The sequence below is a fragment of the Triticum aestivum genome, chromosome 1A, assembly GCF_018294505.1.
Source record: "Triticum aestivum cultivar Chinese Spring chromosome 1A, IWGSC CS RefSeq v2.1, whole genome shotgun sequence".
In the NCBI taxonomy this organism is placed as follows: domain Eukaryota; kingdom Viridiplantae; phylum Streptophyta; class Magnoliopsida; order Poales; family Poaceae; genus Triticum; species Triticum aestivum.
Genome location: NC_057794.1, coordinates 569,674,725 through 569,698,130, shown reverse-complemented (window position 1 = coordinate 569,698,130; position 23,406 = coordinate 569,674,725). Strand labels below are relative to the sequence as shown.

The window sequence follows — 23,406 nt, the reverse complement described above, 5'->3', positions numbered from 1 at the left end:
CATGGGGAGGGAGCAGGCAAGCTGGATCCAAAAGGAAGGAGGCGCGCACCCCCCTCTGGTCCGAATTGGACAAGGGGTGCAACCCACTTTTCCTTATTCCTCTCCCCCTCTTTCCTTCTCTCCTACTCCAACAAGGGAAGGAGGAGTCCTGGAGTAGGACTCCCCCCTTGGCGCGCCCTCCTCCTAGGCCGGCCGACTCCCTTCCTTGCTCCTTTATATACGGGGGCAGGGGGCACCCCATAGACAACAGTTGATCATTGATCTCTTAGCCGTGTGCGGTGCCCCCCTCCATCATAGTCCTCGATAATATTGTAGTGGTGCTTAGGCGAAGCCCTGCCACAGTAGAACATCAAGATCGTCACCACGCTGTCATGCTGACGGAACTCTTCCCCGACATTCTGCTGGATCGGAGTCCGGAGATCGTTATCGAGCTGAACGTGTGCTAGAACTCGGAGGTGCCGTAGTTTCGGTGCTTGATCGGTCGGGCCGTGAAGACGTACGACTACATCAACCGCTTTGTGCTAACGCTTCCGCTTTCGGTCTACGAGGGTACGTGGACAACACTCTCCCCTCTCGTTGCTATGCATCACCATGATCTTGCGCGTGCGTAGGAATTTTTTTTGAAATTACTACGTTCCCCAACAAAAATACACATCAATAATCTATATATCAAATATACCTTTGTTCACTTTGCCATCCTTCTTATCCGCCAAATACTTGGGGCAGTTCCGCTTCCAATGACCAGTCCCTTTGCAGTAGAAGCACTTAGTCTCAGGCTTAGGACCAGACTTGGGCTTCTTCACTTGAGTAGCAACTTGCTTGCCGTTCTTCTTGAAGTTCCCCTTCTTCCCTTTGCCCTTTTCTTGAAACTAGTGGTCTTGTCTACCATCAACACTTGAAATTTTTCTTGATTTCTACCTTCGTTGATTTCAGCATTATGAAGAGCTTGGGAATCATTACTGTTATCCCTTGCATATCATAGTTCATCACGAAGTTCTACTAACTTGGTGATGGTGACTAGAGAATTCTGTCAATCACTATCTTATCTGGAAGATTAACTCCCACTTGATTCAAGCGATTGTAGTACCCAGACAATCTGAGCACATGCTCGCTGCTTGAGCTATTCTCCTCCATCTTTTAGCTATAGAACTTGTTAGAGACTTCATATCTCTCAACTCGGGTATTTGCTTGAAATATTAACTTCAACTCCTGGAACATCTCATATGGTCCATGACATTCAAAACGTCTTTGAAGTCCCGATTCTAAGCCGTTAAGCATGGTGCACTAAACTATCAAGTAGTCATCATATTGAGCTAGCCAAACGTTCATAACGTCTGCCTCTACTCCTGCAATAGGTCTGTCACCTAGCGGTACATCAAAGACATAATTCTTCTGTGCAGCAATGAGGATAATCCTCAGATCATGGATCCAATCCGCATCATTGCTACTAACATTTTTCAACATATTTTTTCTCTAGGAACACAATAAACTGGGAGCAACATCGCGAGCTATTGATCTACAACATAGATATGATAATACTACCAGGACTAAGTTCATGATAAATTAAAATTCAATTAATCATATTACTTAAGAACTCCCACTTAGACAGACATCCCTCTAATCTTCTAAGTGATCACGTGATCCATATCAACTAAACCATGTCCGATCATCACGTGAGATGGAGTAGTTTCAATGGTGAACATCACTATGTTGATCATATCTACTATATGATTCACGCTCGACCTTTCGATCTTCGTGTTCCGAGGCCATATCTGTTATATGCTAGGCTCGTCAAGTTTAACCTGAGTATTCTGCGTGTGCAAAACTAGCTTGCACCCATTGTAGATGGACGTAGAGCTTATCACACCCGATCATCATGTGGTGTCTGGGCACGACGAACTTTGGCAACGGTGCATACTCAGGGAGAACACTTTTATCTTGAAATTTAGTGAGAGATCATCTTATAATGCTACCGTCAATCAAAGCAAGATAAGATGCATAAAAGATAAACATCACATGCAATCAATATAAGTGATATGATATGGCCATCATCATCTTGTGCTTGTGATCTCCATCTCCGAAGCACCATTATGATCACCATCGTCACCGGCGCGACACCTTGATCTTCATCGTAGCATTGTTGTCGTCTCGCCAATCTTATGCTTCTATGACTATCGCTACCGCTTAGTGATAATGTAGGACCTTGAAGTAGATGTGTCTAGAGGGGGGGTGATTAGAAACTTAATGCTAAAGTTGCAGTTTTTAAGCCTTTTCGGTTTAAGTGGAGTTTAGGCACAATTTCAACATTCACAATACATATCAAGCAAGCATGCAAAGAGTATATAGGCAGCGGAAAGTAAAGCATGCAACTTGCAAGAATGTAAAGGGAAGGGTTTGGAGAATTCAAACACAATTGGAGACACGGATGTTTTTCCCGTGGTTCGGATAGGTGGTGCTATCCTACATCCACGTTGATGGAGACTTCAACCCACGAAGGGTAACGGTTGCGCGAGTCCACGGAGGGCTCCACCCACGAAGGGTCCACGAAGAAGCAACCTTGTCTATCCCACCATGGCCATCGCCCACGAAGGACTTGCCTCACTAGCGGTAGATCTTCACGAAGTAGGCGATCTCCTTGCCCTTACAAACTCCTTGGTTCAACTCCACAATCTTGTCGGAGGCTCCCAAGTGACACCTAGCCAATCTAGGAGACACCACTCTCCAAGAAGTAACAAATGGTGTGTTGATGATGAACTCCTTGCTCTTGTGCTTCAAATGATAGTCTCCCCAACACTCAACTCTCTCTCACAGGATTTGGATTTGGTGGAAAGAAGATTTGAGTGGAAAGCAACTTGGGGAAGGCTAGAGATCAAGATTCATGTGGTAGGAATGGAATATCTTGGCCTCAACACATGAGTAGGTGGTTCTCTCTCAGAACATATGAGTTGGAGTGTAGATGTGTTCTGATGGCTCTCTCCACGAGTGAAGAGGAGGTGGAGGGGTATATATAGCCTCCACACAAAATCCAACCGTTACACACAATTTACCAATCTCGGTGGGACCGAATCAACAAACTCGGTCGGACCGAAATAGTAAACCTAGTGACCGTTAGAGATTTTCGGTGGGACTGACATGCAACCCGGTAGGACCGATATGGTTAGGGTTAGGGCATAACGTAATCTCGGTGAGACCGATTACACAAACTCGGTGAGACCGATTTGGTAATAAGCTAACCAGAGGGTTGGTCAGGCAAACTCGGTGGGACCGATTACACAAACTCGGGAGACCGATTTTGGTAATGAGCATACACAGTGAGTTTGCATTGTAACCTCGGTAGTACCGATTGCACAAGATCGGTGAGACCGATTTTGGCAATGGACATACACAGTGAGATTACAATCCCATCTCGGTGAGACCAAGATCCCTATCGGTAGAACCGATTTGCTAGGGTTTGGCAATGGCTATGACAAGTGAAACTTGGTGGCGCCAGATAGAAATAATTGGTAGGTCCGAGTTTGGCTTAGGTTTAGGTCATATGTGGAAGTGGGAAAGTAGCTGAGGATTTTGGAGCATATCATTAAGCACTTGAAGCAAGAGGCTCATTAAGCAACACCTCATCCCTCCTTGATAGTATTGGCTTTTCCTATGGACTCAATGTGATCTTGGATCACTAAAATGTAAAATGAAGAGTCTTGAGCTTTAAGCTTTAGCCAATCCTTTGTCCTTAGCATCTTGGAGAATTTCCCACAACCTTTAGTCCATGCCACTCCATTGTTGAACTTATCTGAAACATACTAGATAGAAACGTTAGTCCAACAAGAGATATGTTGTCATTAATTACCAAAACCACCTAGGGAGCACTTGTGCTTTCAATCTCCCCCTTTTTGGTAATTGATGGAAACATACATCAAAGCTTTAGATAAAGATATAAAGAATAGCAAGTAAAGCTTTGGAAGGACATGTAACAAGCATAGGCTCCCCCTACATGTATGCACTCATGTAAATGTGAAATATAGAGGCATGTGAGAGCATAACCATGACAGAGTAGGCAATGTGTTACATGTATCTTGGCCATATGCATCAGAGCAAAAGATTATCAAGGAAAATACCTTCATGCTCATGAGTCCTTCTTGCAAACAGTATGTACATAAGCAAGAATTCCTCATACTCATGATTTTGATGCATACACTTACCTTGTAGTCTTTAGCTGGCTTAGGATGGAATGAACCTGCACAAACAAGGTTAGATAACACAGGTACCTCCACTAGCCAGAGCAAACCAAAGAAGCCACAAGAGTACCAAGACTGGGATGACATGTAGAGAGTGAGTACAAGGTACCACAATGGATTCAACATGTCCCCAAGAGTAAAGATATGCAATGAATTTGACTGATTTCTTTCCCTTAGGTGTCTTGCTCCCCCTGAATCTTACATGGGATATTGGGAGAAGATAGGGAACAGAAAATCAGAGCTGAAAGATACAAATGGATAGAACTTAATGCAAATAAGCACATATGAACATGTCTTTCCCCCAAAAGACATGTGACATCTCTCCTCTTGAACATCAAGCATCTGGGATCCTTGAGTATTCTCTCCCCCTGGAAATCTCTTTCTCCCCCTTAATACTTTCTCCCTTGTAGGTGATAAGCTTTGATGTGATCTCTCTCTCCCCCTTTGACATCAATTTCCAAGAAGGGCTTTCTGGAATCCGTCGTATAGGTTTGGTCCTTGAGACTCAGCACAAAGCAATGGATAAAACTGTGATGCTTGTAGAGGACAAGATTCATTGAGTAGAGCTGGATCAGAAGAAATATAGAACAAGTGGCAAACTGTTTTTCCTGTTGTGAAGTCGGTGGCACCGAGTGGCATGTTTCGGTGGGGCCGAAAAGATTCGGTTGGACCGAAAACTACAAGTCGGTGAAACCGAGTTCAACACAGAGAAAAACACTTGTCACCTCAGCTCACTAAACATGTAGGATCTCACAAAGATTTGCAATGAATTATCTGAAGGATTTGCAAGGAATTGAATGCAGAAAATGCAGAACAAAAACAAAAAGAAAAGAGAAGAAACTGAAAGATCTAGATGAAGTTTTTTTTTGAAAAAGAGAAAGAAAATAAATATGCATGAGACAAATGCAATAACACAGAAAAGAACACAAGAGAACTTCATCTAGAGTTGGGCGGTGACATAGTCACCTATGTTAGAGTATATTGACTTAGGAGTCAAGTGAGAACACTTGATCATAGGTCATACTCATCGTTTAAGCTCAAAATGGGGTTACCATTTTTCGTTTAAGCATCTTGATGTATTCACATCTTGTTGAGTTGCTTTGACTCATGTCTTGGAGTAAAGCTTCTCTAAGATGGAATAACATACCTTGGGTGGTGGTGTGGTTCTTGCTCATGTAGTTGAACTTGTGTGGGTGCTCAAGGTTGATGTAGCTCATCAAGAGTTGGGAGCACCACTTGGAGTTTGAGTTCATCTACCTACATGGGTTAGTTCTTGCAAGGAAGAGCACTTGTGTATCCAAAAATGACAATCATGAAGCTCAACATAGAATTTGTCAAAGGATATGTTTGAATGGTTTTGTGCTTCCTTGTCTTCAACCAACATTGTGTAGAGACTTGGTGATGTAGAGATTGCTCAAGATGTGAGTGAGTCACAATCTCATGGAATTAGATTCAACCAAGCACCTACATGGGTTAGATAACATGCAAGGTACAAATATATCCAAGACATAAGATAGTCATCATAAGAGATATATCATGGATTAGTCATAAGCTCATGTCTTGCATGTATCCAATGGAGTTCCTACTCCAAGTTTGAAGCATCAATAATGTTCAATTCACCTCTCAACCTGCAAAATACTTTCTCATCAAGAGGTTTAGTAAATATATTCGCTAATTGCTTATCGGCGCGAACATGCTTAAGATCAATGTCACCCTTAGCAACATGGTCTCGAATGAAATGATGACGAACTTCAATATGCTTAGTTCGAGAATATTGTACAGGATTATGACCAATTTTGATAGCACTTTCATTGTCACAAAGTAGTGGAACATGTTTCACATAGATCCCATAATCTTTAAGAGTTTGGGTCATCCAAAGTAATTGAGCACAACATGAACCAGCGGCAATGTATTCCGCTTCGGCGGTGGATAAGGATACCGAGTTTTGTTTCTTGGAAGACCAAGACACAAGAGATCTACCAAGAAATTGACAAGTACCCGAAGTGGACTTTCTATCAACCTTGTCTCCGGCATAATCCGAGTCGGAATAGCCAACAAGATCAAAAGAAGACCTCTTAGGATACCAAATGCCAAAGTTTGGTGTATGAATTAAGTATCTCACTATCCTTTTCATGGCCTTAAGATGACATTCTTTAGGAGCAGCTTGATAACGTGCACACATGCACACACTTAGCATAATGTCGGGACGTGAAGCACATAGGTATAACAAAGAACCAATCATAGAGCGATAAACCTTTTGATCAACCGGTTCACCATCTTTGGTCAAATCAAGATGTCCACTAGTAGGCATGGGTGTAGGCATACCTTTGCATTCTTGCATATTGAACTTCTTGAATAAGTCCTTGGTGTACTTCGTTTGAGAGACAAATGTACCTTCCTTAGTTTGCTTGATTTGCAAACCGAGAAAGAATTTGAGTTCACTCATCATAGACATCTCAAACTTCTCTGACATTAGCTTTCCAAACTTTTCACTAAAGAGAGGGTTAGTTGAACCAAATATGATATCATCAACATAAATTTGGCATATAAATAGTTCTCCATTAACCCTTTTAGTAAAAAGAGTAGAATCAATTTTACCAATTTCAAAACCACTTGCAATAAGGAACTTGGTCAAGCATTTATACCATGCTCTAGGAGCTTGTTTAAGACCATAAAGAGCTTTGTGAAGTTTGTAAACATGATTTGGTTTCTTAGGATTGATAGAGCTGGGAGGTTGTTTGACATAAACTTCCTCCTCTATTTCACCATTTAGAAAAGCACTTTTAATGTCCATTTGGTACAAGGTGATATTATGGTGATTAGCATAGGCAAGTAAGATGCGAATGGACTCAAGTCTAGCAACGGGAGCATATGTCTCACCATAGTCCATACCTTCGACTTGTGTGTACCCTTGGGCGACGAGACGTGCTTTGTTGCGAACCACTTGTCCATCTTCATCTTGCTTGTTGCGAAACACCCATTTGGTACCAATGATGTTGTGGTTGTTGTCGGGCTTCTCAACCAATGTCCAAACTTGGTTTCTCTCAAAGTTGTGTAGCTCTTCATGCATAGCATTTATCCAATCCGGATCTTCCAATGCTTCTTCAACCTTCATAGGTTCAATGCTAGAGATGAATGAATAGTTTTCACAAAAGTTAGCTAAACGAGTTTTTGAGCGAGTGATTCTCCCGGTTTGAATATCATTGTAGATTTGCTCGACGGGATGATCTTTGGCAATTCTTGCTCGAACTCGTGAGAGCTTTTGCTTGGGTCTTCGTTGAACATCATCTTCATCTTGTTCTTCTTCTTGGCCTTCTTCATTGTTGACGTTGTCGTTCTCTTGTCGTGGTGGAGAAGGAGGTTGTTGATGTTCGTCTTGATGCATTTCCTCGTCTTCTTCATCTTGGTGTGTCCCACTTGTGGATGCTTCCGTATCAATTCTTGGTTCACCTTGTCATGAAGTAGAAGCTTCCACTTGGACGGACGAGGTACTCTCCTTCACCTCCGTTGGACGAATTTTGCCAATAGACAAGTCTTGGATTGCTTCTGAAGGGTCTTTGTCTCCTACATCGATTGGCAATTGCTCTACTTGCGAGCCATTAGATTCATCAAACTTCACATCTACCATCTCTTCAACCTTTCGGGTGAAATTGTTGTAGACATGGTAAGTGTGAGAGTTTGAGCCATAACCAAGTAGAAAACCTTCATGAGATTTAGGAGCAAACTTTGAACGACGATGCTTGTCAAGAATGTAGCACTTTGAGCCGAATACTCGAAAGTATCCAACTTGGTGTTTGTTACCGGTGAGGAGCTCGTATGCCGTCTTGCCGAGTAGCTTGTGAAGATACAAGCGATTTGTTGCATGACAAGCTGTCTCAACCGCTTCTGCCCAAAAGTGCTTCAGCGTCTTGTACTCATCAAGCATCGTTCTCGCCATTTCGATGAGCATCCGGTTCTTCCTCTCAACAACTCCATTTTGTTGAGGTGTGTACGTAGCCAAGAACTCGTGTGAAATCCCTTCTTCGTCAAGAAAGGTGTCCACATTTGCGTTCTTGAACTCCGTTCCGTTGTCACTCCGAACCTTCTTGATCTTCACGTCAAACTGATTTTGGGCCTTCCTAGCGAAGTTTTTGAAGATCTTCTGGACCTGCGACTTGTCATCAAGAAAGAACACCCATGTACATCTTGAAAAATCATCAACTATAACTAGACCAAAAGAATTTCCACCGAGACTCTTGTAGGCGTTGGGACCAAAAAGATCCATATGAAGTAGCTCGAGTGGCCTCCTTGTGGTCATGATGTTCTTCACGGGATGCCTTCCTCCAACCTGTTTACCTGCTTGACAAGCACTGCAAAGTCTATCCTTATCAAATATGACATCGTTAACTCCAAGGATATGATTTCCTTTAATAAGCTTGTCAAGGTTTCTCATGCCAACGTGACCTAGTCGTCTATGCCACAACCAACCTTTTGAGGATTTAGCAATAAAGCAAGTTTTAGGTTGTGCCTTTTTAGAGAAACCGACAATGTAAAGATCACCTCTACGTATACCGGTAAAGACCATTTTATGATCGTCTCGACGAAACACTTGGCAATCTACCTCAGTAAATAGGACATTCAAACCGAAATCAGCAAGTCTAGATACTGAAAGTAAGTTGTAGCCGAGAGATTCAACGAGCATGACATTTTGAATGGAACTATCATGTGAGATGGCCACCTTACCAAGGCCAACCACTTTACCCTTTGAATTATCACCAAAGGTGACATATTTTCGAGGGTCGTCATTTTCAGCAAGCTCACGGAACATCTCTTCATCTCTGGTCATATGATCAGTACATCCACTATCAAGAACCCATTCCTTTCCTCCTGACACATATCCCCGAAGATTTGCCATAAGACCAAAATGTCTCATTGCATCATCAAGATCGAAGTCACTATCATCATCATCATCATAGTATCCATGTTCACCATGATCTTGTGACTCATCATTTCCTAGAGAGGGTAATTCATTAGATAAATGATCATCAAAGTGGTCACCTTTATGAATTCTTATAGCTTCAGATATAATGATTCCAACATCTCCTTTAGCACGCTTGAGATTGGTAAGCTCAAATAGACAATCACCAAAACTAGGATCACTAGAGTTCATCTTACTCAAGGCAATAGATTTAAGGAGAATTTCATCCAAATTTTTCAAGGAATAATCGGGAAATCGTTCCTCAAGAAATTTCCATATAGTATAGGCACAATTAAGAGTAGGCAAACTAGCAATCAAATTTTTGGGCAATCCTCTAATGATGAGCTCAATAGTTCTAAGATTGTGAATTATGTCGATATCTTCATCTAGGGTAGGATGCAAAGGATCAATATGAGGTGCACAAGGGCTAGCAATATACTTGTTCAAATGATATTGATTGAAAATTACAAGCATCTCATTTTTCCACTCATGAAAATACTCTCCATCAAGAATAGGCATTCTATGTCTAAGACTCCCTAAAGTAGACACATCCATCTTCCTCCAATGGTGATTAAACCAAGGCAATGGAAACCAAAGCTCTGATACTACTTGTAGGACCTTGAAGTAGATGTGTCTAGAGGGGGGGTGATTAGACACTTAATGCTAAAGTTGCAGTTTTTAAGCTTTTTTGGTTTAAGTGGAGTTTAGGCACAATTTCAACATTCACAATACATATCAAGCAAGCATGCAAAGAGTATATAGGCAGCGGAAAGTAAAGCATGCAACTTGCAAGAATGTAAAGGGAAGGGTTTGGAGAATTCAAACGCAATTGGAGACACGGATGTTTTTCCCATGGTTTGGATAGGTGGTGCTATCCTACATCCACGTTGATGGAGACTTCAACCCACGAAGGGTAACGGTTGCGCGAGTCCACGGAGGGCTCCACCCATGAAGGGTCCATGAAGAAGCAACCTTGTCTATCCCACCATGGCCATCGCCCACGAAGGACTTGCCTCACTAGCGGTAGATCTTCACGAAGTAGGCGATCTCCTTGCCCTTACAAACTCCTTGGTACAACTCCACAATCTTGTCGGAGGCTCCCAAGTGACACCTAGCCAATCTAGGAGACACCACTCTCCAAGAAGTAACAAATGGTGTGTTGATGATGAACTCCTTGCTCTTGTGCTTCAAATGATAGTCTCCCCAACACTCAACTCTCTCTCACAGGATTTGGATTTGGTGGAAAGAAGATTTGAGTGGAAAGCAACTTGGGGAAGGCTAGAGATCAAGATTCATGTGGTAGGAATGGAATATCTTGGCCTCAACACATGAGTAGGTGGTTCTCTCTCAGAACATATGAGTTGGAAGTGTAGATGTGTTCTGATGGCTCTCTCCACGAGTGAAGAGGAGGTGGAGGGGTATATATAGCCTCCACACAAAATCCAACCGTTACACACAATTTACCAATCTCGGTGGGACCGAATCAACAAACTCGGTCGGACCGAAATAGTAAACCTAGTGACCGTTAGAGATTTTCGGTGGGACTGACATGCAAACCGGTAGGACCGATATGGTTAGGGTTAGGGCATAACGTAATCTCGGTGAGACCGATTACACAAACTCGGTGAGACCAATTTGGTAATAAGCTAACCAGAGGGTTGGTCAGGCAAACTCGGTGGGACCGATTACACAAACTCGGTGAGACCGATTTTGGTATTGAGCATACACAGTGAGTTTGCATTGTAACCTCGGTAGTACCGATTGCACAAGATCGGTGAGACCGATTTTGGCAATGGACATACACAGTGAGATTACAATCCCATCTCGGTGAGACCGAGATCCCTATCGGTAGAACCGATTTGCTAGGGTTTGGCAATGGCTATGACAAGTGAAACTCGGTGGCGCCGGATAGAAATAATCGGTAGGTCCGAGTTTGGCTTAGGTTTAGGTCATATGTGGAAATGGGAAAGTAGCTGAGGATTTTGGAGCATATCATTAAACACTTGAAGCAAGAGGCTCATTAAGCAACACCTCATCCCTCCTTGATAGTATTGGCTTTTCCTATGGACTCAATGTGATCTTGGATCACTAAAATGTAAAATGAAGAGTCTTGAGCTTTAAGCTTTAGCCAATCCTTTGTCCTTAGCATCTTGGAGAATTTCCCACAACCTTTAGTCCATGCCACTCCATTGTTGAACTTATCTGAAACATACTAGATAGAAACGTTAGTCCAACAAAATATGTTGTCATTAATTACCAAAACCACCTAGGGAGCACTTGTGCTTTCAGATAAAGTAAAGCATTACAGGGTGATTGCATTGCATACAATAAAGCGACAACCATATGGCTCCTGCCAGTTGCCGATAACTCGGTTACAAAACATGATCATCTCATACAATAAAATTTAGCATCATGTCTTGACCATATCACATCACAACATGCCCTGCAAAAACAAGTTAGACGTCCTCTACTTTGTTGTTGCAAGTTTTATGTGGCTGCTACGGGCTTAGCAAGAACCGTTCTTACCTACGCATCAAAACCACACCGATAGTTTGTCAAGTTGGTGCTGTTTTAACCTTCACAAGGACCGAGCGTAGCCACACTCGGTTCAACTAAAGTTGGAGAAACTGACACCCGCCAGCCACCTGTGTGCAAAGCACGTCGGTAGAACCAGTCTCGCGTAAGCGTACGCGTATTGCCGGTCCAGGCCGCTTAATCCAACAATACAGCCGAACCAAAGTATGACATGCTGGTAAGCAGTATGACTTATATCGCCCACAACTCACTTGTGTTCTACTCGTGCATATTACATCAACTCATAAAACCTGGCTCGGATACCACTGTTGGGGAACGCAGTAATTTCAAAATTTTCCTACGCACACGCAAGATCATGGTGATGCATAGCAACGAGAGGGGAGAGTGTTGCCCATGTACCCTCGTAGACCGAAAGCAGAAGCGTTATAACAACACAGTTGATGTAGTCGTACGTCTTCACGGCCCGACCGATCAAGCACCGAAACTACAGCACCTCCGAGTTCTAGCACACGTTCAGCTCGATGACGATCCCCGGATTCCGATCCAGCAGAATGTCGGAGAAGAGTTCCGTCAGCACGACGGCGTGGTGATGATCTTGATGTTCTACCGTCGCAGGGCTTCGCCTAAGCACCGCTACAATATTGTCGAGGATTATGGTCGAGGGGGGCACCGCACACGGCTAAGAGATCAATGATCAAATGTTGTGTCTTTGGGATGCCCCCTGCCCCGTATATAAAGGAGTGGAGGAGGGAGAGGGCCGGCCCTCTCTATGGCGCGCCCTAGGGGAGTTCTACTCCCACCGGGAGTAAGATTCCCCCTTTCCTAGTAGAACTAGGAGCCCTTCCAAGTAGTAGGAGTAGGAGGGAAGGAAAGGGAAGGGAAAAGGAGAAGGAAGGAAGGGGGCGCCCCCCTCCCTAGTCCAATTCGGACCAGCCCATGGGGAGGGGTGCAGCCACCCTTTGAGGCCTTTCTCTCCTTTCCCGTATGGCCCATTAAGGCCCAATACAAATTCCCGTAACTCCCCGGTACTCCCAAAAATATCCGAATAACTCGAAACCTTTCCGATGTTCGAATATAGTCGTCCAATATATCAATCTTTATGTCTCGACCATTTCGAGACTCCTCGTCATGTCCCCGATCTCATCCGGGACTCCGAACTCCTTCGGTACATCAAAACACATAAACTCATAATATAACCGTCATCGAACTTTAAGCGTGCGGACCCTACGGGTTCGAGAACTATGTAGACATGACCGAGACACGTCTCCGGTCAATAACCAATAGCGGAACCTGGATGCTCATATTGGCTCCTACATATTCTATGAAGATCTTTATCGGTCAAACCGCATAACAACATTCGTTGTTCCCTTTGTCATCGGTATGTTACTTGTCTGTGATTCAACCGTCGGTATTTCAATACCTAGTTCAATCTCATTACCGGCAAGTCTTTTTACTTGTTCCGTAACACATCATCCCGCAACTAACTCATTAGTTGCAATGCTTGCAAGGCTTATAGTGGTGTGCATTACCGAGTGGGCCCAGAGATACCTCTCCGACAATCGGAGTGACAAATTCTAATCTCGAAATACGCCAACCCAACAAGTACCTTCGGAGACACCAGTAGAGCACCTTTATAATCACCAGTTACGTTGTGACGTTTGGTAGCACACAAAGTGTTCCTCTAGTAAACGGGAGTTGCATAATCTCATAGTCATAGGAACATGTATAAGTCATGAAGAAAGCAATAGCAACAAACTAAACGATCAAGTGCTATGCTTACGGAATGGGTCAAGTCAATCACATCATTCTCTAATGATGTGACCCCATTAATCAAATGACAACTCATATGTCTATGGCTAGGAAACTTAACCATCTTTGATTCAACGAGCTAGTCAAGTAGAGGCATACTAGTGACATACTGTTTGTCTATGTATTCACACATGTATTATGTTTCCGATTAATACAATTCTAGCATGAATAATAAACATTTATCATGATATAAGGAAATAAATAATAACTTTATTATTGCCTCTAGGGCATATTTCCTTCAACTACTACTATGTTATTTTGCACTATGAAAGTAGTAATTTAGAGTAGTGTCATATGCATGACACTAGTATAAGTTACTCCCCACTATGACCAGCCTAAGTGAGATGTAGTCTTCGTGTTTAGTTAATTTGCAGTGCATGTCCCCGGAGGCGAGACCCGTGTGCCCACACGGCACGGCCTGCTTATAAACAGGCCTCCGTGTGTCGTGCCTGGCCGGACTGTTGCCCACCTTTGCCATGAGCTGAATTAGACATGAATTTAGAACCTCAAATGGGAGGCTCACAATCTCATAAAACATGGTCTTTCGTTAGGGGGCCATGTGCGTTTAGGCCAATCTGAAGATCTTCTCCTCGTATTTGTAAACATTAAGACAGACTAGAAGAATGCTCGTGTGTTGCAACAGGACGACATTAATTTTAAGAGTTCAATATTAATATTCTCATACATATCAAGTGACATGGTGACCTTTTTTACCATCAAATCCTCACACACACACACTCTCTCCCTTCCTCTTCCTCACTCTCTCCCCCCTCTCCCTCTCTCTCTCTCTAACACACACACACATATCCATCTTATTGGGTACGTGACCATAATCCATCTATTTCACACACACACACACATATGCTAGTGCATAACAATATGGATTATGTGTATATATTTGCCACCACAACCGAGGGAATTAATTTCATGTAAATCGGCCAGTCACAGCTCCAAGAATACGCGGAGGAGGTGGCCGGGGTCGGCGTCGGCGCCGTCCGGCGCGGGCCACAGGCCCGCTTCCAGGTGCGTCTGCGTGCCGGCCACCCACACAGGGTCCTTCAAGTGCCGCTTCCACCTCACCAACTCCCAGGGCCAGGGAAGCCGCCCTTCTTCGCCCCCTTCACCGGCCGCGGCCAACACAGTGCCGTGGCACCCGGCCTCACCGTCCTCGTCCTCCGGCACCGTCGCGATCCAGTGACGCGGCCCAAGCACCGGCCTCGAGAATCAAGACTGCTCGACAACGAAGAGGGAAGGGAAGATCATATACATGTCATAAGAAAGGGAGTTTATTTACTGCTCCATCGATGTATTGTTTCCTTTGCTTGGAGATTGATTACTATCCGTGAGTTAAGGTAAGATTAATGTGATTGAGCGATTTTTCTGAAATCAAATATTTGTTTTCTAATTAATGTGATTGAGTGATTTAAGGTAAGGTTAATTAATTTAGATTTGATCTTTAGAGATTGTTCGTGATTGATTCTACATTATTAAATAACTTGCGCCAGTATGAAAAGTTCTGATTTGTTCAGATTTCTTTCATTGTGTGAGAGGGTGACGCGAAAATAAACTGATGAAGTGCGGGGAGGGGACGAAAAAATCTACGAAAAAACCAACAAAGGTGGGAGGAGGTACAAAATAACCATGGGAGGTAGGACGAAAAAAACCTTGGAAACGAGACTACCAACTACTCCATTATGAGTAGAGATCTTTAGAGATTGTTCGTGATTGATTCTACATTACTAAATAACTTGCGCCAGTATGAAAAGTTCTGATCTGTTCAGATTTCTTTCGTTGTGTGAGAGGGTGACGCGAAAATAAACCGATGAAGTGGGGGGAAGGGACGAAAAAAAATCTACAAAAAACCAGTGAAGATGGGAGGAGGTACCAAAAAATCCACGGAAGGTGGGACGAAAAAAAACCTAGAAGCGAGACTATCATCTGCTCCATTAAAAATAGAGATTAATAAAGTTTTGCGAGTTTGTCTAAAAAAAGAGTAAATATTTGCCCCCTTTCGCTCTATCCTGCAAAATACGAGGACCAGTACCCAAAAGCGGCAGGGGGCCTTCCGCAAAAGTGCTAGCAGCACCGCCTGGCGCCGGATCTGGCCCATCCTTCTCCCATCGAACGGCCCATAAGTTGCTGGCGCAGTAATCCCCACGTCGCACAGGCTACCTTCTCGACCGCAGGCTCGCTAACCCTAAATCTCCGCCTCGTCCGTCGTCGCCACCGCCATCGCCGTTCCGCCGCCGCCGCCGCGCCGTACTCCAGGCGCCCCCGCCCCCGGCCTCTCGCCAGCGTCGCCGTCCCCCGTTCTTCCCCGCCGGGACGTCCCGCCCCTGCCGTCTCCGCCGCGCCCCTCCCCCCCCGATCTTGGGCCGTCGGTCTCCTTTGCTTGAGGTATGAGCCAGGTCGTTTCCATCCGGCGATTACCTTGGTTAAATCCCTCCCGTTTGGGAGGAGACCTTCAGAATTTCTCGTCGCACATCATCTAGATCCGCCCCTGAGGATAAGTAGCCAATCCGAATTTGCGAATAGGTCGAGGTCTGAATAGGGTCAACGATCTTGTTTGAATTCAACGGGGTATGTTCTTGTTGGGATTTATTGGGAAGTTCCGGAGTTGTGCGTAGCAGGGAGCCTAGAATTCAATGGGATTTGTTCTTGTTGGTTAGGCCGGGGTAGGGGGTTGGGGGGCGGGGGTGGGTTGTTCATTGCAGGTGTTCTTTCCTACACTGGCAAAATCAGAATTTCTTCAAGAGTGTGAGCATGTCGGGGTGAATCATGGGGATGGGGTTTGCCACATTCGTTTGCTCTGATTATCTTTGGTCCATCACTTTAAATGAAATTTGACCCATGGACACTTTCTTTTATCAACAAGTAGTGGAAAGCGCCTGCGGAGGCCGTGCCTCGAGCGAGGGTTGTCGAGCATGACAAGGATAGTGCTAGCCATCCGAGCACTGCTCGACTTCTCATTAGTCCATCGCTTACGTTATCCCACATGTTCTTTCCAATGGGTTTCCTAGTTGGAGTACATCTCAGATAAGCCAAACATGGTCTTTCTTTTGGTGCCTAGTTGTTCTGAACTTTTCCCCTTTTTTGTACCCTCTTGACCGCACTAGGTTGTGTGTATTACTGACTTCTTTATCTGTCCGTGGTTTCTATTTTGCACTTGTCTCTATATTGCTAATGCATGATTAATACATTTGTCATAAGTTACCACTTATAATACTGCTCGTTTTAGATGTTGGGATCTAATACTGTATCTCCACAGTTTGTCATTGTTTTGGTTGCAAATGGCGACTGAAGCTGCTTCTCACATCTCTGGCGGTTCGGATTCAACAACGGTGGCGTTGCTAGAACAACTTACTGAAGTATTTGGCAAGCTGAAGTCCCACACAGAAGCATCCCTACAATTGCAAAGTGGCATTCAGTGGGAAGATATCAAAGTACATTTCCTGAACCTTGAGAAGTCATACAGAAGCAAGTGCGATGAACTGGAAGACAAGCAGAAGGCATTAGAAGAACAGAAAGCCGGAGGTCGTAGGCTGATTGCTGAGAAAGAAGCTGATCTTTCTGCAAAAGAGCGTGCTTCTGTGAACAAGCTTCAGGAGCTGAAGGATGCTGCCGTCTCTACCCTAGCAGAGGTGCGCAAAAAATATAATGTCGAGCTTTCTGAGATACTTGATGCCAATGGAAGCAAAGACAAAAAGGTAAAAACCCCAACCGACGACACCAATACATCGCTCCCTTCAGACGAGCATAACTCTGCTAAAGGGTCGGGCAAGCCATCTGAACCTTCACCAGTTGAGGTTAAGCCGCGCCCTGCACTGAAGGAACTCTGTGAGCAGATGGACGCTAAAGGCCTTCTGAAATATATTTCAGAAAATTCAAAAAAACTTGCTGGCTTTCGTGATGAACTTTGTGTTGCACTAAAATGTGCAACTGACCCTGCGCGCTTCGTACTTGATTCCTTGGAGGGTTTTTTCCCAGACCAACTGCCTGGGGATAAAAATTACTCCGCTCAGGGGCAGCGCAGAAGCTGTATTGTTTTGATGGAGGCTCTAGCACATTCACTAGGAATGAAGGAGCCAGGTGGCAAACACCCTTGGAGCTCTGAAATTATGGAGCAAGCCAAGGCAATTGCCAAAGAGTGGAAGAGTAAGATAGCTGAGGTTGACCTTGATGCTTCTGATGGCTACTCATTGGAAGCACATGCATTCCTGCAGCTTCTTACAACTTTTAATGTTGATTTGGTGCTTGACGAAGATGAACTATACAAGATTGTAGTTGCCATTTCTCGTCGCAGGCAGACTGCTGAGCTATGTCGCTCTCTTGGTTTGACTGAGAGAATACCAGGTTGGTATCCACTCAGAATGCCGCAAGGCATTATCATCCCTTAATTTACCAGGCTGGTGCCGGTCATGATTTACTGCTAGGCCCCACAACCATCTATGGAATAAATAGCTTACTACTATGTGAATACCATAGACGTTATGTATAAATGCGGTATTCTATGGTCCTAGTGCTGATCATTTGTTCTGCAGGTGTTATTGAGGAGTTGATTAAGAAACACAGGCAAATTGATGCAGTTCAATTCATACAAGCCTTTGGGCTGTCAGAGGCTTTTCCTCCTGCTCCTCTCGTGAAGGCATATGTAGATGAGATAAAAGGCTCACTTAACAATAAGGGGGATGCTGGTGCAACTCCTTCAGTGGTCTGTTCTTTCTACTTACTTTTTGACACGTTGATGATTTTCCAACACATGTTAGTTATTAGTAGCGCAGGATTTATCAACTCCACACTTCTTGCTTTGGGAATTCACTGTTAAAATACTCGTCTTTATTTTCTTGCTATAAGGATTGTTCATGTTGATGTATCAGGATGTATTTGGTATGCATGAGTTATCAGTAATCTAAGTCACATTTAAATTGAGAAGTCATAATTGAGAAATCTGCTGTTGTATTTAGCCCCCAAAAAACTTTCGCCGAGGCAAGTGGGAAATTACTTTATAATCTGCTAAATGGTGCTGTTGTCTGTGAATGATACAACACTGGATTATTAGGTTGTAGCACCCAACTGCCTCGTGTCATTCCCTTGTTTCAGAATCCAGAGTAGTTAATGTACATGGTGGATATTTTCTGTTGATTTCTGTGCTTAAATAGTTCCATGTTTAGTTTTCCTGTCATTTTATCCAGTTTCCATTTATATTGAGAATTTTGAGCTAATTGTGTTGTGATTTGGTAAAAAAAAAACACATGTGCAGGATGACTTGAAGAACCGCGAGCTAGTTGCATTGAGGGCCATAATCAAGTGCATCGAGGAGTACAAGCTCCAGAAGGAGTGTCCACTTGGACCTCTCCAGAAACGCATCAACGAGCTGAAACCAAAGGGCGCGAAAAGGCCATCAGGTTCTGCTAATCGCAACTACGCGAAGAAGCAGCGGGTCTCTGGCAGTGGCACTTCAGCTCCTCGGAGGCCCACCGGTGCAGTAGCTCCCCGCAGGCCCGCAGCTCCAGTCGGCACATGGCAGCAGCGCGCCCCTCCGCCGGTGGCCGCCTACCCCGACAGGTACGGGGTCGCCGCCGACCGGTACCACTACGCGCCGCCTCCTGCCGCAGCGTATGACGCGGCCACCTATGCCGCCTACGGCGGCGGTGGCGAGCAGTACAGGGCCGCCGCCCCAAAGCCATACCAGTACAACCCAGGATCAGCAGCCGCAGCAGCCGCCGCCGCGTCGTACAACAACATACCCCAGTATAAGGTCGTGTACGGCGGCCCCGGCGCCCAGCCGTCCACGGCGGCAGCCGGCTACGCGCCCTACGGCGGAGGCTCGGTGGGGCAGCAGCAGCCCCAGCCTGCCGCTTCGTCTGGAGGCTACCTGAGCTATGCCGCCGGGTTCGGCTACCGCCCTTCACAGCAGCAGTAGAGGATGTAAGGTGAAACTACCCTGTTAGGCCTTTGCTCTTGTATGCAATGTGTACTTTGCTCCCTGGAACCACCCTCCGGACCGTAGAGGAGTGGTGGAGTTGTTTACCATCCATCCATCCCCTAGTGCATCTTGTAGGTGCTGTAACTTGCTTTTTTCCCCCCAAATCTTGTCGATGTAAGAAGTCATAAAGAGATTTGTGGTGCTACTTGCATCTTACTTAACTGCTGCCAGTAGCCTCTGTGTTTCTGTCTGCATTAGCTGTTGCCGTGGTTGCTTGCTTGGACCTGTGCACATGTGTTGGTTTGCGTTTCTAAGTGAATAGTTTGTGTGTGTTTGATGTGCAAACTGTAAACCTTTTTGGATGAGAGCGTGGACAAGAAGAACAGATGGAGGCTCAAACAGAGGAAGTTGAAAAGCTGATCGGATATGTGCTGTCTTCCTAGTAACAGGGCTGGATTCCTGAATCCTGTGCTGAGACCGACCGTGCTAGTTTCTCGATCAAACGGCTCGCCCCTCGTCGCCGGCGTGCGTGCGACCATTTCATTTTTCACCCCCAATGAGAAGTGAGAATCATCCCTCTTCTTGTTTAACCCGGAGCCGCCCCCACACTCCTTGCCTGGAGCACGTAGCCGATGTGGTCTCGGCCGAATCAGAAGCGTCGCGTCAAGGTCTAATGCTCATTCAGAGCCTTGGGTGTGCCAACGTAATTGTCCAAACTGATAATGTAACCGTGGTAGAGGCGTTGAATTTGAACGAGGGTTACTCAATGATTGCAGCACCAATACTTAATGAATGTCGAAGTCTACTTTCAAATTTCGGAAAGGTACTTGTTGAACATTGTAACAGGTAGTCAAACATGGTTGCTCATGAGCTAGTTAGGTCTGGGAGGAGTAATCCACTAAAAAAGGGCCACTTCCTTGTACTCCCTCTGTCACAGTTGCAAAAATATCTGGGACCAAAGTGGTTAGTGATTGAAGTACTGAAAATAGCATCGGTTGTCAATTACGATGCCTAATTAGTGAAGAAATTAATGTTGGGGAACGCAGTAATTTCAAAAAAATTCCTACGCACACGCAAGATCATGGTGATGCATAGTAACGAGAGGGGAGAGTATGATCTACGTACCCTTGTAGATCGCAACGGAAGCGTCGACACAACGTAGAGGAAGTAGTCGTACGTCTTCCCGATCCGACCGATCCAAGCACCGTTACTCCGGCACCTCCGAGTTCTTAGCACACGTACAGCTCGATGACGATCCCCGGGCTCCGATCCAGCAAAGCTTCGGGGATGAGTTCCGTCAGCACAACGGCGTGGTGACGATGATGATGTTCTACCGACGCAGGGCTTCGCCTAAGCACTACAACGATATGACCGAGGTGGAATATGGTGGAGGGGGGCACCGCACACGGCTAAGGAACGATCACGAAGATCAACTTGTGTGTTCTAGGGTGCCCCCCTGCCTCCGTATATAAAGGAGCCAAGGGGGAGGGGGCGGCCGGCCAAGGTGGGCGCGCCAAGGGGAGTCCTACTCCCACCGGGAGTAGGACTCCTAGTTGGACAAGGAGAGAAAGGGGAAAAAGGAGGAAGAGAGGAAGGAAGGGGGGGGGGGGCGTCGCCCCCCTTCCCTTGTCCTATTCGGACTAGGAAGGGGAGGGGCGCGCGGCCACCTCCCGCCTCCTTCTCTCTTCTCCCTCAAGGCCCATATAGGCCCAATAAACCCCTCGGGGGGTTCCGGTAACCCCCCGGTACTCCGGTAAAATGTCGATTTCACCCGGAACGATTTCGATGTCCAAATATAGGCTTTCAATATATCAATCTTTATGTCTCGACCATTTCCAGACTCCTCGTCATGTCCGTGATCACATCCGGGACTCCGAACTAACTTCGGTACATCAAAATGCATAAACTCATAATAACTGTCATCGTAACGTTAAGCGTGCGGACCCTACGGTTCGAGAACAATGCAGACATGACTGAGAAAAATCTCCGGTCAATAACCAATAGCGGGACCTGGATGCCCATATTGGTTCCTACATATTCTATGAAGATCTTTATTGGTCAGACCGCATAACAACATACGTTGTTCCCTTTGTCATCGGTATGTTACTTGCCCGAGATTCGATCGTCGGTATCCAATACCTAGTTCAATCTCGTTACCGGCAAGTCTCTTTACTCGTTCCGTAATACATCATCTCACAACTAACATATTAGTTGCAATGCTTGCAAGGCTTATGTGATGTGCATTACCGAGAGGGCCCAGAGATACCTCTCCGACAATCGGAGTGACAAATCCTAATCTCGAAATACGCCAACCCAACATCTACCTTTGGAGACACCTGTAATGCTCCTTTATAATCACCCAGTTACGTTGTGACGTTTGGTAGCACCCAAAGTGTTCCTCCGGCAAACGGGAGTTGCATAATCTCATAGTCATAGGAACATGTATAAGTCATGAAGAAAGCAATAGCAACATACTAAACGATCGGGTGCTAAGCTAATGGAATGGGTCATGTCAATCAGATCATTCACCTAATGATGTGACCACGTTAATCAAATAACAACTCTTTGTTCATGGTTAGGAAATATAACCATCTTTGATTAACGAGCTAGTCAAGTAGAGGCATACTAGTGACACTCTATTTGTCTATGTATTCACACATGTATTATGTTTCCGGTTAATACAATTCTAGCATGAATAATAAACATTTATCATGAAATAAGGAAATAAATAATAACTTTATTATTGCCTCTAGGGCATATTTCCTTCAGTCTCCCACTTGCACTAGAGTCAATAATCTAGATTACACAGTAATGATTCTTACACCCATGGAGTCTTGGTGCTTATCATGTTTTGCTCGTGGAAGAGGCTTAGTCAACGGGTCTGCAATGTTCAGATCCGTATGTATCTTGCAAATCTCTATGTCTCCCACCTGGACTAGATCCTGGATGGAATTGAAGCGTCTCTTGATGTGTTTGGTTCTCTTGTGAAATCTGGATTCCTTTGCCAAGGAAATTGCACCAGTATTGTCATAAAAGATTTTCATTGGACCCGATGCACTAGGTATGACACCTAGATCGGATATGAACTCCTTCATCCAGACTCCTTCATTTGCTGCTTCCGAAGCAGCTATGTACTCCGCTTCACATGTAGATCCCGCTACGACGCTTTGTTTAGAACTGCACCAACTGACAGCTCCATCGTTTAATGTAAACACGTATCCGGTTTGTGATTTAGAATCGTCCGGATCAGTGTCAAAGCTTGCATCAACGTAACCTTTTACGATAAGCTCTTTGTCACCTCCATATATGAGAAACATATCCTTAGTCCTTTTCAGGTATTTCAGGATGTTCTTGACCGCTGTCCAGTGATCCACTCCTGGATTACTTTGGTACCTCCCTGCTAAGCTTATAGCAAGACACACATCAGGTCTGGTACATAGCATTGCATACATGATATAGCCTATGGCTGAAGCATAGGGAATATCTTTCATTTTCTCTCTATCTTCTGCAGTGGTCGGACTTTGAGTCTTACTCAATTTCACACCTTGTAACACAGGCAAGAACCCTTTCTTTGCTTGATCCATTTTGAACTTTTTCAAAACTTTGTCAAGGTATGTACTTTGTGAAAGTCCAATTAAGCGTTTCGATCTATCTCTATAGATCTTGATGCCTAATATGTAAGCAGCTTCACCGAGGTCTTTCATTGAAAAACTCTTATTCAAGTATCCCTTTATGCTATTCAGAAATTCTATATCATTTCCAATCAGTAATATGTCATCCACATATAATATCAGAAATGCTACAGAGCTCCCACTCACTTTCTTGTAAATACAGGCTTCTTCAAAAGTCTGTATAAAACCAAATGCTTTGATCACACTATCAAAGCGTTTATTCCAACTCCGAGAGGCTTGCACCAGTCCATAAATGGATCGCTGGAGCTTGCACACTTT

At 44.7% G+C, this 23,406-nt stretch overlaps 1 protein-coding gene across 1 annotated transcript; it reads left to right on the top strand.

Annotated features, from left to right (window-relative positions):
• The first annotated feature begins 15,667 nt into the window (after positions 1–15,667).
• Positions 15,668–19,677, top strand: LOC123068631 (FRIGIDA-like protein 3). Its single transcript, XM_044491242.1, has 4 exons — positions 15,668–15,927; positions 16,799–17,883; positions 18,072–18,241; positions 18,791–19,677. The coding sequence occupies exons 2-4, from the start codon at positions 16,821–16,823 to the stop codon at positions 19,451–19,453; spliced, it is 1,896 nt and encodes a 631-aa protein (XP_044347177.1). The 5' UTR covers positions 15,668–15,927; positions 16,799–16,820; the 3' UTR covers positions 19,454–19,677.
• The last annotated feature ends 3,729 nt before the right edge of the window (positions 19,678–23,406 follow it).

Coding starts and splice junctions, on each gene's coding strand:
- LOC123068631 (XM_044491242.1), top strand. CDS start 16,821: ATGGCGACTGAAGCTGCTTCTCACATCTCTGGCGGTTCGGATTCAACA. Junction 17,884..18,071: donor TTTGACTGAGAGAATACCAG/GTTGGTATCCAC, acceptor TTTGTTCTGCAG/GTGTTATTGAGGAGTTGATT. Junction 18,242..18,790: donor CTGGTGCAACTCCTTCAGTG/GTCTGTTCTTTC, acceptor ACACATGTGCAG/GATGACTTGAAGAACCGCGA.